At 40.8% G+C, this 13,951-nt stretch overlaps 1 protein-coding gene across 1 annotated transcript in view; it reads left to right on the top strand.

Moving 5' to 3' along the window:
* disc1 (DISC1 scaffold protein) overlaps positions 1-13,951 on the top strand; it is a 50,147-nt gene that overhangs the window by 19,982 nt on the left and 16,214 nt on the right. The window contains exons 10-11 of the mRNA XM_062429894.1: positions 6,168-6,228; positions 11,996-12,239. Of these exons, the coding sequence (XP_062285878.1) occupies positions 6,168-6,228; positions 11,996-12,239 (305 nt within the window). The remainder of the gene's footprint in view (positions 1-6,167; positions 6,229-11,995; positions 12,240-13,951) is intronic.

Raw genomic sequence — 13,951 nt, 5'->3', positions numbered from 1 at the left:
GTACACAGTGACAAAGCAGGCAATTGTGCAAAAACAGCATTCATTATATAAAACATTGTTTAACAGAATCTTAAAATGATCTAGGGATAAAAACGTCTAATTTAAGGGAGTCCTGAAGCTTATTCCACCCATGACAAACAGGTGAATGTAGTTTTCTGTGTTCATTTAGGATATCCAAGGTGATGCATTCTTGTGAATGAGTGTGGTATTCCATATTTCTAAGTCTTAAAAGTTATGATAAATAAAATGGTAGCTTATTTCGGATGGTTTTATAAATAAAAGAAGAGACAATGTCTTTCCCTTCACGCAGTACTGTAGATGATGTTCACACCACTTTCACACAAAGGATACAGTGATGGGTTTTAAAACTGTCACCTGTTATAAATCTAAGAGAACTGTGATACACAGCATCAAGGGGTTGGATGGTATGGACAGCTGCATGCATGTACATTACATAGTAATGAATGGAGCTGTACAAACCAGTGAGCCTAGGTCTAGGTCTAAAGCCTAGGTCCTACAATGTTAACATGATAGGACCAAATGTGGAGCCCTTTGGTAACTTCAAGCAAGCCAGATTGATGACCATCAGTAACTATTGCTTTCTGAGTTCTGCCTGTAAGATAATTATTTTGAAAAATATCACAGATTTGTTCTTTTTCTATTTGTTTCCAATTTTTTCTTATTAGGATTTTGAGAGACATGCAATGCTAACAATTCAGATTCTTTTGGTGGAGACACAGAGTGTTACACAGAGAGCAAAAGCTTTTCTCACAAAAATAATTAACTGTCAAGTGCAATGATATAATTCTTAATTTTAAGAGACCGGGTTTTCTGTTAGAAATAAAATGGTCAACGATTGGCTGGTTGGTGGCAGCCTCAGTGTGTGTTCCTTTTGATTTATCCAACTATTGTAGTAATGCTTATTTAATGCTATTGTTAGTATGCAGGCGGTATATTCCTTATCAGTCAGGTAATTTAGCTTTCTGTGATCAAGACAGTAAGCAGTCAGCTTCACATGGCTCCAGTGCACCACATTTAATTAGTGTTTTTTTGTCTTTTACTGGATCTCCACAATTTATTCTGTCTTCATACAACTCCCACTCCACTGTCACCTTTGTGCTTTATTTGATCGTCAGCCAGGCAAAACTCAACCATGCATACAAGTCCAACAACTGAATTGCACATCATAATACTGTCTCTCTCTGTGTTATTAAACAAATGCAATTTTCCTCTTAATGGAGTGCCAATAGTAAAGCCGAGGAAATATATGATTTATTCATGACGGCCTCTTTCAGGGTGCTTCTGTTGAGAACATGATGGAACGTATGACAGCTCTTCTCCTAAAGTGTGTCTCAATGATTGAGAGGCATACTTGGTAAGTGGACCCAGGAGAATGTTTCCTGGTTTTTGTTTCTGAAGTTTCTGCAGTATTCATTTTTTCCTGTGATTAAGTGGAAGATATTGTTCCATTGTGAATTTGTCACATGTATCATAATGTCCATCCCCGAAAGAATTACTACAAAAACAAATGCAAGTTGATTGAAGTGCCACTACTGTAGCTCCAACCATAGCATAAATCAATTTATTTTCTTCAAATCCACCCAGAAGGAGTGTTGGTTATAACATTTATAATGGCAAAGCTAGGCCACTGCGAACAAAGTAAAGACCAAACGTGTTTACAGCTGTTTATTTTTAGCAACACAGTCATTTGGTCTGCGACTTTGGTCCAGACTGACAGTTTTGATAGCTACTAGATAGACTACCATGAAATCAGATATCCACGGTGCACAGAGGATGAATCCTAATGACTTTGGTGATCCCCTGACTTCTTATGTAGTGCCACTAAATGTAAATATTCACCTATCTAGGGAAATATCTCAACTTCTATTTGATGGATTGGTACAAAAAAGTGTGTATTAAACAGTCACCTACATTTATAGTTCCCAGTGGATGAATCCTAATGACTTTGATGACCCTTTGACTTTTCCTTCAGCACTAAGATGAGGTTGACATTTGTGATTTTGAGTGAGGTATTGGATAGATTGCCATGAAATTTGGTACAGACATTAATATCATCCTCAGGATAATAAAGTGTAATAACTTTGGTGATCACCTGACCTTTCATTTGGTGCATCAGGTCCAAATTTCTTTTTAATACTAAGGATATTTTCTTCACCCCCATCTCAGCAGCACCTAGCGCTAATTAACATATGTTACCTTACCTTTAAGATAGTAAACAAACATGTCAAGACTTTAGCATTTAATTTTGAGCACCACCTTACCAATACAGCACAGAGCTGCTAGCATGGCTGAAAGCTCTTAGTCTTGTTCAGACAAAATTCTCCTGTGGAGGGAGGTGACAAATTTAGAAATGTGTTTTTGGGGAAAATGATTTAGCCTGGTGCTGATAGAATTTCCCAAAGGATCCAGAGGAATAAGGAATAAGATGCCAGTTAAATGGAGCAGGAATGTGAGCAGGTGAAGCGTAGAGAAAGTATTTGAGCGCTTTTACAACTATGCATTTTGGGAGAGTCTTATTTGGTCTCTTGGTGCTTCCCAGATTCAGTTGTCAGGGAAAATGTTACAGCCCACAGCAAAGTAAGTTTTGAGTCTCCTCTAAACAAACTCTCGAGTTTGATGTGAGTTATAATGACAGTGTGAGCATGTCTAACATTTCAGTCAGAGCAATTCAGCACCCGGAACTGAAGTATATATTTGCACACAAGCACAGATTTTGTACACACAGCCAATTTTTTGTCAAATGATTCCTTTTGTTGTGCATTCGCGCATAGCCCCACAATATGTTACGCTGTGCCAGCTGCAATCTGTGTACTGCTATGCTTTGTGATCCCAGAGCCTTAAAGTATTACGGGTTATTGAGTGTCTGTCTGAGATATCAGCCTGTCCCTCTTCCTCCATTAGCTATGCTGCTGGCCTGCTGCTAAGTTCTGATACATTCATATATTGTGAGTGTCTGCAGATGCTGACTGTGTGTTTATGTTACCTGCAGTGTCGTTGCACTCAAACAGCCCGAGCCGAGCTTAAACACATTAATCATAGTCAGTGCCTTCAACTCAATTACAAAGACACACAATTTCTCTTCTGCCTTATTATGCACAGGCTTTTATAACACGCATATCGATGGTGCTGCGTTAGCACGGAGCTGCCTCTAATTTGTTTGACAACACGAAGGCCTCACAGATGTTGGGTGCTTTTATTGTTACAAGGCAATGAAGAAATTACTGCATTATTCACTTTCAATTAGAGGGCTGTTCAAATGCTCATAATGCAGCAGCAGCAAATCCAAACACCTTGCCATCGTTAACTCCTGCAGGCTTAAAAAAGCCAATAACTTTTATCACAAGGAACTGTGCATCTCTGTGCCATATGTATGCTCAGTGTGCTTTGTCTGAACTACTGATTGTAATCATTAGATTCATAATTTTTTATCAACATTACATCCATTTAGCTGAAGTAATTATTTCTTCATTAGACTAATGAATGAGTATTTTGAAGTGGATGGCCTCTGCAAAATCAAGTAACACATTCTTACCATCTTTCAATAGTTTCTCTGTCCTGTGTTTATGTTATGAATTAAAAGGCCTCTTCAATTTTGGCTGGGGTCCTTGGCAACAATCAGTGATGTTTAGCACCTGCTGAGATCACTGGTGTGAAGGGAGGTTGAGCTCATAAATTTTCCATTGTTGGCTCATGTTGAACGCCTTTGTGAGGTTCCTCCAACACCAAATATACTGTATCAGGGACTAACAGAGTGGCTTTTCTCTTCTTTATGGGCTTTTTAGTGCCGATTTTATTTGCATGGTCTGCCAATGACGGCAGCCTCCCACAGACTTACAGGAAGTGGTAATATCACCCAGTGCTGTGGTTCCACTTGGCGCAGGAGGAGGCTCTGCTGCATGATGTCTTGTCCCATTCTAAAAAGAAGAGATTATTTTCATCTGTCACGCCCGAAAAGCCTCACTGGTTTTACCACCGGTTGGCATGGCGACAGGATGGCACACTGACTCTCCTCAGCATCAGCAGTATCAGCATAGGAAGAAATATTAAGTTAATACACTCATGTCTGCATCTCCCATCTTCATATGCCTCATATATTGACTGTTTCTATTCCTCACGTTATATTATTTCTAAATCTGCCTCTTGCTCTTGTTCAAGGCATAGTCTACTTTGTCACCTCACATCTGTACATGCTCTGAGCCATCCAAAGTCAGGCTTAATGCCCCCATGTATAATTCAGCAGTTATCTCCTTGCACGCTGCTTAACGGAGCCGGCATGAATGGAAGTTGACAAGGGAGACTTTGTCAGGTAGGATAGGATCTCACATAGCAATTAGAGGGGTGGTAAGTGAGCTGTCTGGTCCTCATACACCAGATCAACTCACCAGATATGTGATAGCTGCTCCAGCGGCCTCCTTCTTCCCTCTAATTGAGCAGATTTGGCCACTTTGAATCCGAACCACTCTCAGGCAAGATCTCTGCCTCTCCTCTCACTCTGTGACACACACACATGCAACCCCCATAAACAGCCTGACTCTCTCCATCTCATTTCTTCTTCAAAGTATGGACATGAATTTGTGTGTGTGTGTGTGTGTGTGTGTGTGTGTGCGTGTGTGTGTGCGTCACAGCTTTCTCTCAGCCATTTTCCTTCTCCCCCCACTGTGACAGCCCGCAGTCTGTCTCATCTTGGAGCTGATGCTGTCTAATAACCACCATCAAGACAATGAGACAAATTGTATTTCAAACCTCAGTGTGATTCAGAGCATCCAATTAGGTTACTTTTTCTCTGTGTGAGTTTTAGTCAATAATAGCAAACCACTGAGGCATGAGCCCCCAGACTTTATTGGTTCATGTCCCTTAAAGAAATAGTTTAAGTATTTTCTGAATAAACAAACAAACTTGCTTTCTTGTTGAGAGTTTGATGAGTTAAATAACACTCTGATGTTGCGCATTATATATAATGCTACAGCCAGCAGGTGGTCAGCCTAGCTTAGCATAAAGAATAGAAACAAAGGGAAACAATTAGCCTAGCTCTGTCAATGATAACAAAATCTGCGTATCAGCACTTCTTATACTCACTAATTAACACATTATATCTCTTGTTTATTCCTACAAAAACCAAAATGTGTGAACTATCCAGTTAAGATATGTAAATGTAACTACAAACATCTGTAAAGCTGATGATAGCTATTAGTGAGAAATGGCTAATTTGAATTTTTTTTACATGCCTAAAGGGGTAAAATTATCCAATATTGTACGAGAAAATATCATCTAATTACTATAGAAAAATCAGAAAAAATATTCACAGATTGCATAGCTGAATATGCTTGATTTTTTTTATCCAGTTCATCATTTAATGACTCATTAGATATATCTTGCGACCTCTGTGTGGATCCCGACCCCCAGAGGTGGGAACTACCGCACCAGAGTGTGGAAAATCTGACTGACTGTTGAATTGTGCAGATGTTGGATAGATTTATGAGTCCAACTTTGTGTGTGTGTGTGTGTGTGTGTGTGTGTGTGTGTGTGTGTGTGTGTGTGTTTCAAGGAAAATGAGGATTATATTGAACGTTATAGCTTGTGTGCGCATATACTGTATATGTGGTGCAATTTGATATAAGTGCATTGTATTCAAAGATCTGCTGCTGCGGGGGGCATATTCTCATGTTTCATACATGAGCTCATTAACGGCTCTCAGATTGCCCTTCTCTCCATCCAGACTGCGTCTGCCTCCTCAGGCACAGCTCACTGCTGGCAGAAGGGTGCAGGAAGCAACATAAGCTATCTTTCCAACTTTATGCCCCACAGACAATCTGGCACGATGTAAGGACCTATGTCATGATAATATCTCCTTTTATCCGCAGGCTGTCTCCGATTTTATCCCTTCCTAGAGTATTGGGAATGATATTTACTCAGTTGGCCTTTGTACTGAACTGTACTGTTGCAGTTTTCTCAGCACAATGCCGTCACCAGCTGTGATAACTGCTACCTTCCCTAACAGTGCCCATGTACAATATAGCTAATGTCAGGCCAGTTTTAATGCTATGAGGCCTGTGATTGTTGCTAGGATACCCCATCATGGTTAATAAAATTAATAAATGAGTTCAAGTAACATGCTGTTTTCTCTCTGTGCTTCTTTCTCCTTACAGAGAGCCGACTGAAAGAGAACACTACCAAGTATATTGAGCTACTGGAGGACAGATTGCACAGGTAAGAGTGTTTTGTGCTGTGTCTCTCATTTCTTGATTTGTCTGTCTTATTAGTACAGACACAAGGACTTGATATTCCACAAGAGTAAAAAAGGAGGAGACATAAACAGAGCAACAGCCTCCAGGGAATTTTTTCTCACCTCTATTGTCCTCTAACGAAAGCACCATCTCCCCAATTCATCACTTCACCCACCACCTCATGCTCTCACACCTTTTTCTTATGCGGTTGTCTCCCTCAGCCCCTTTCTCACATTTCACTCTGTCTCTCACCTGCACGATTTGTCTTCCTCTTCTCACTTTCTCACATACTTTCTATACCTTAATGTTTTTCATACCGCTACAAAAGCTCAGTTTCCACTTTTTCCTGTCCTCTCTGGAAACAATTTTAGACAAAACAATACATATTTTTTTGACTGTTTCATCTCTTTATATTTGCATCAGTGAGGACAGGTCTGTTGTTTTGCTGGTGGTCCCTCAGTCAGCCTGATAGTTACACAACAGGATTGTGATTGTGAGTGGCTGACTTTTTTGAGCACAGGATGTGGAATCCACTCAACTGTTGACACCATATGCATGTTTATGCTTCCTTATGTAGATTAGAGATGCTTAGCTTGTCTCCTCAGCGGACAGACAACACTGAGCAGCTGTGATGAGATCGAGTCTGATGAATAGGGTTGGTACTGTTTTTTGTACACCATATGAGCTGTGCTTTTCATCTAGTCTCTCTTTTTTAAGTGTTCAGACGTGAAAGGTTAGGCCGCATGGGCTTACTTTGAGCCAGAAAAAGCCTATATTGTTAGAGACACTGTTTCCTCGCTGACCCTTGTTTGTGTTTGTGGTGTTTGAGAGGGGGCGGCTTTTTGTGTTGCATCCTAGGAGAGACAGGGTCACCTCTTTGGATGGGATCCAGGAGTCAGTCACACACTACAGGGCTGTTTGTTGTTGAAGGATACACAGGCTGGGGTCTGGGTGGTCAAGGAGCAACATGGCTGCGATCTCAGTGCCCAGCAGGGAGGCACAACCTGAGACCTTCTCTGTCAAAAGGGCAGATGGCACTTTGTTTTTGGTTTGTTTGATTTTCTGAGAGTACCCGTCTGTGCCATGTAGCTTATATGAAAAATGTGAAAAAACAACTTGGCAACAGTAGCTGACTTAACACATGATTTTGCTCTTTATTTAACCAATGAGTTTCACCACATAGTCTTTATCAGGGTGTTTGACATCATCCAATGAGAACTGGACACATACATGTCCAACCTGAATGACACAATGCCAACACACACACACACACACACACACATATATATATATGTGTGTGTGTATATCCGTCTCATCAGTATATATCACCCCTGGTCAGCACCAGCTTGACTTTATTTTTAAAACAAAAAATCCATCACTGAATGCTTGACCCTCAGCAATGTCAGGTTACTGTTATCTCCCCTTTTAATCATTCAATATTTTAGTGGATGCTCAGTTTGACCGCTGTATTCTTTATTGCATGAACAGCTGATGATATAGATCACATGGGGTATCTAATACCATCACCATTGATAGAAAAATCATATTAAGGGGCACCCTCTTGGGTATTGGCTACTGTCAACTCGTTTGAATGCTCAGCTCGTTCTATATTAATTGATTGGCTCTCCATTCTGGACCAGCTTCTATAACCAGAGGCAGCCCAGATCAAATCATAAAAAACAGCTCTGGCTTCAGGCAGGCACCAGTAGCTTCCTCCAGCTCCAGTTTGGCACAGTGACACATATTTTGTTTGATTGAATGGCCGGTTGTCCCCACATGAGCATTGACACACACAGCAGCTGCACACACACACACTCAGATACACACACGCACCCATCATCCACTGTAAATTTTATCAGTCAGCTCTAATGTACATTACCGTTGATGGAGTGCTATGTTGTCTGGGGGTGAGAAGAGGAGGAGGAGTAGGGGAGGGAAGGGAAGGGAAGAAAGAGGCAGATTAGTGCTGGTGAGATGTCTGGTCTCCGTGGAGACGGATGGTGTTGAAAAAACCAATTATCTCTTCCTTGCTAAAGACTAGAACAGGATGTTAGAGCAGCACAGATGCTGTAAGTGTGTCACCAGAACAAAAAACATTTTATTCAGATGAGCAGCACAGTTATTTAATACATTATGTAGATGTTTCATTAAGAAAAGCCTCACATATTTGTCCTACATTTAGCCTTTCTTCTATCGAGGTTTGGGTGCCATTTATAATATTTCATGGTTACAATGCAAATGGTGTCATTAAAATACTCAGGGAAAACAGGTTCTCTTGGTTAAGATTGACGACATGCTGGGAGCATCTAAGCAGGGATGCTCTATTAACATTTTGAATGCACCAAATCTTGTCAGCAAGGTGTAAATTGTGTAAAACAGAGGAACCTTTTCTGCTCGACTGGCAACCTCCCTTACAAACAGTTCACTACAGCCAGCATCCACCACACACCTCATCCAATAGTCACTGCCTTGTGTTTCACCATATACCGGTATTAGCGCCTCTCCTCAGCTGCTGTTATTTGAGATCTTGCAGCACAATTAAAGTGAAACATTCCCATCTCCATTTTTTTTTCTTTCTAATGTGTGAATACTCATTATGTTTATAGATTTTTAGAGATCTTCAACACAAGAGGCACTGACATGAGACTGTCTCGGAAGAATCTGCATTTATTTATTTATTCAGGATACTAATTTACTGAGGAGTTGATCCTTACAAGGATTATATCCCTTTGTGATTGAAGATTGTTGCTGTTTTTCATAGCCTTACTGTTCACTGTTGACCTGAGATGCAGCTGAGCATATGGCCTAAATGGGCTTGACAAAATATGGGGAATATCAGCGTGTAAAGCTTGCCATGTGCTTATTCACTTTGGAGAGGTCTAATTGATCCTACTGGTACCAGCAGGTCCAGACCACTGCTCCTCTGTCCAACGGTTATATTTATAATCCGTCCTTGGTAGCTGTCTGTGTGCGTACGTAATGCCTTGAGGAGAAAGAGCAATCCTGTCAGTCAGCAGTCCCACAGGGGGGCTGAGCGACTACAGAAGGAGTGTGCCTGCCTGTCTCTCCTTCTTATTACTGGGCCATCAGCGGAGCAGCACGCCCACACCCTGTCACTGTCAGATGGCAGGCCGAGCGGCTGCCACCAATTAACCCCCGGGTAAAGAGTTCATACCGACGGGCACCAAGAACGCCACCATCACAGGGATGCTTAGGAGCTGACATGAATTTTCAGCACATAGACCTCTAATGCCAGTGCCGGTTATTTCCAATGAATTGTGGTTGCCTCTGAGAAGCTTTTGTGATAGATGAGGCTGGCTTTGACATTTTTGGGAGGAATTTATGATTGTACAACACTGAATCCCCACAGAGAATGATTTATGGGCATGTGTGTGTGTGTGTGTGCACGTTAACACGTGTGTGCCCACCCATATCTGTGTGTGTGTCTGTGTGTGTGTGTGTCCCTCTCCACTTCAGAAGAGACAAATAACAATGGCATGGCTCACTGGGTGCGTCCCCACTATAGCAGAATTCAGAAGCAGCGGCGTTGAGTACTGAATTGTTGAGGGCAGGGGGGCTGGGCCGAGCAATTATTCTATTGTCTGTGTGCCAAATGAAGGTTAGAGAATGGCTGAGAGGCACGCATTGGCAGGGTACAGAGGTTGGCAGCCTTTTCAAGCAGGAGATGGACTGGAAAACAAGTGGCATTCAATTTTCAGGAGGGTCTCATCACTGCGAGAGAAGAAGGAACAGAGGGAGAGATTAAACAATATTGCCTGGGCGCATTTTTGCTTTTGAGTTTGTTTACATATTATGGAGAATGAGCAATTTCTCAAATCTAACCGCGTGGCAGGGAGGCACACTTTAGGTGAAAATACAGAATACATTATACAGGCTTATAAGTAAGTATATGTGTGCTTAGAGTATGAAATTGTTGTGGGTTTTTTTATCACTCTGAATCGCTCAATGTGAGAATCAGTGTTTGCGACAGTGAATCTCCTCCTGGGTTGGAAATGGGCGCAGGCAGAGAGATGGAGGACATTTCTCCCTTTGAGATGTTTGAAGCATCGCACATGTTTAAAACCAACATATTTGTCTCTGCCTGTCAGCTTTAGTTTGTTTTCTGCACAAGGATGGATTCCTGGATGGACAAGGCTGTTATGGATGAGTAAAGCAGAGACTGAATTCTTTTTCACTTTGAGATATTTATGCTCTTTAATGTGGCTGGTTTTACTTTGTGTGTGTGTGTGTGTGTGTGTGTGTGTGTGTGTGTGTGTGTGTGTGTGTGTGTGTGTGTGTGTGTGTGTGTGTGTGTGTGTGTGTGTGTGTGATGTTTAAAAGCATAAGAGGTAGAACTTCGAACAAGATCAATAGATTTAGTTCCTAAAATGTCACCTGGGACCACACTTATTCGGAAATGATTTATTTAAAGGTCACTGAAAGACGGAGGGGAATAAATATAAATATTTTAAAGGTTAGAGGTCTCAAATATGAATCTGTTGAGGAGTTTTTTCATTTTAAAGAAAAGGGAAATCTTTTTTTTTTGGAAAGCCAAAAGACATGCTTATAATTCAACATCAATGTTCTCACCCACTGAGAGGTACCACAACCAAAATTAGCTACCAGATACCATAAAGTGATGTTACTTTAGAGCAAATGATAAACATACACCTGTAGTAATAAAAGCTAGAAAAGGTTATGTGTTTGATAAATTGATATATTGTATTTGCTGTTGTAATAACACTAGCCTTCACAAAATAAATAAGAGCAATGGACAGTTACTTCCTCTTAGTCCTTACTATAATGCTAATTTTCTGAGTTCAATCAAAAAGAGATGCTTTAATTATTCTCTTCATTTTTTTATACTCAGAGCTGCATCTTTGCTGTCACAGGGTCAGGGTGACTGATTGTAACTCAATGAATAGATAAACAAAAAACAGTCATCTCGTCCTCAGCCTGTTCCTCTACTCAGTGACCCCAGCAGAGATGAATATATCCAGGGTTTCCTCTGTCTCTCTGCTGCAGCTCTTTGAAGAAAAGGGCAGCCTACCAGGAGGACAGTCACTCTCATTATATTGAATCAATGGAATTATAATCTTTGAATGTTTCGTATTCCCCTTGTCGCACTTTATCATAGAGATGTTATTAAAGATGTCCTTTACTGTGCCTTATACAACCACTGCGCTCAATTCACAGTGTATTTTGAGTTCCGCAATTGTAGCTGTTGTTACAGCATAAAGTCTGAAAGCAGGTGGAAACAGCTAGTCTGGCTCGCTCCAAAAGGGAAAAAATACATCAACTAATGCATCTTAAGCTCACTATTAACAATTGATTGCTTTTATTCGTACAAATAAGCTCCGGTTTTCTGTTTCCAATCTAAGCCAAGCTAATTGTCTCCAGGTTCTAGCTCCATACTAAACATACTGACATGAGAGGTATGTAATACTCTCATCTAACGTCTAGCAAGAAGAGTTAAAGAGTCGATAAATACACAATATATCAAGGATGTATATGCATTTTTGGTCCAGGATCAAATGTGCATTAATAAATGATACATCTTTAACTGTTGTATTAAATTGTAGGAAGAGTATATATTTGACTGGATCATATTTTTAAATATACTGTATTTTAAACTATTCTAACAGATCCCATAACCTTGTTTTGTATAGTGTTATGTCACCATGATAATATATCACATTGAATGTGGTGAAATCTGTCACATCATGGTATCTGACTGTTCCTCTCTGTAGCTGTGGCTGTCCCGGCTTGGAGCGGATCTGGGAAGCCGACTTGGAGGCATGCCACCTCTTCTTACGAGGCCTCCAGCTGCGAACTCCCAGCTGCAGCGGAGCAGATATCGAAGACCTTCCCACCGCAGCGGTTTATCCCTCGACACAGCCGTGCACCAAAGAAGAAGAAGACTGCGCCATGTTGACTGCTTTAGGAGGGCGCTGGTGTCCTGAGGCCAACTTACAGAACTCAGAGTTCACTAAGGTAACGCAACAGTAGATGCCTTGTTAACAACACATGATTTATTATTCATGTAATGTCTATGCATGCACACTGGAGTACATACCAGATTGATATGTGCAGACTGAGCTCTACAGTATCTGGAATATAAAATATGCCCTTTTGAGACATTCCAGTGCTGAGGTCTTACATATTTTCTACACATAGCCCATCTTTGCCTCTGAAAGGTCACATAAGAACAGCGTGTTTTTCACATTCTCATACTTTTTCTTTTCTTTTTTCTACCACGGTGTGAACTTTAAATAAAGTCTGCCTGCTTGGTCAGTCTTACTACTTGACTGGAAAAGACATATTCAGTGCATATTAAGTTGTTTTCAGAGTATAAAAGTCTGTTAACCACAGTGAGATGAGCAGCAGTCTATTAGCGCGTTTGCTCGAAGGTATTTCTAAATGAGGAAAATGTGGGCGAGGGAGGCAACCATTTGGAAACATTTTGGCTTCCTTGAAGAGTTTCATTCTACAGAGTCTGTTTCTGTGTTTTCGGGAGAATGCGTGTGTGTGCCTACGTGTGCGCGCTTTGTGTGTGTGTGTGTCTGAGAGTGTGTGTGTGGGTGTTGGTCTATCCCACAGTGAGTTGAGGTCCACCGCCCCAGGGCCGAGCCCGACTCATTCGCTCCTCTTCTCACACCTTCCTCCACCCACGTAGTCTGACAGCCTTGTCTGAGATAGGAACAAAGCCAACAGAACCAGCATTTATAAAATTAAAAAAAAATGTACTTGCCAGATTTGTTTCTGTGAGACTATAGTTTGTTAGTTTGGCTCACAGATTGTGATTTAACATAATGTTTGCTGTTTGTTCAGCAGCAGTTGATTCTTTACATTTTTAATGTGCTTTTTTCAGCACAGATTAACTGGGCTGTAGCCATTAACAAACAATGATGCCCCATAAACATAAGTGGGTGCCTCTTTACTGGAGCTGTTGGCAGAATTTCCACTTACACTCATTCAAACTGGAAGCTGCGGACTTTCATTGTCATGTTTTATTCTCCCACTGTGTTGCAACCTCTTTTAACGTCTCTCACAGCCTTGCTCTGTGCAACCATAAATATACAACTGATGTCTTCTTTCCCTGCCCTGCCTGACCGCATTATATGAACTGCATGGATCTTTTTCTGCTTTCCCTTTGTTTCTCTCTGCTTTTCTTTCTCCTCCTAAAGCCCGGCCCCTCCTAACATTTCTGCAGGAAGAAAAAGGTGAGATAGCCAACCATTTCTCTCTTCTGTCTCCATCCTGTGCACATTGTTTACTGTGTCCTCTAATACAGAAAGTCCTATATATAGTAAAATAGTGATTTATGGTGTGTGTGTGTGCAACAAATACTTTTATTTTATTTTTTGTTTTTGTAATGTATCATTGGGTAGAAGAGGAGCAAAAACGCAACTGTCATTCATATAAATGCACACATTTTTAATACTGTTATTGCTTTTTGCAACATTTAAGATGAATGACAATGCATTGATACCCTAACTAACAAGCTAACATGCTTTTCATAACAAACATCTTGTAGAGGAGTTGGGGGAGGGCACACAATAAAAATGAGATATGTTTTACTTACATTCTTGTATTTGGCAGCCGTTTTAATGTCTTCCTGCATGTCTGACAGTACACAGAATGTTCTGCTTTAATTTAAAAGGACCCATGTGTCAAAAATATCCTGTAATTTCAAAGCTAGTTTG

This window comes from Scomber scombrus, chromosome 12 (assembly GCF_963691925.1).
Source record: "Scomber scombrus chromosome 12, fScoSco1.1, whole genome shotgun sequence".
Classification (NCBI taxonomy): Eukaryota; Metazoa; Chordata; class Actinopteri; order Scombriformes; family Scombridae; genus Scomber; species Scomber scombrus.
This window is presented reverse-complemented; position numbering and strand designations above follow the sequence as displayed.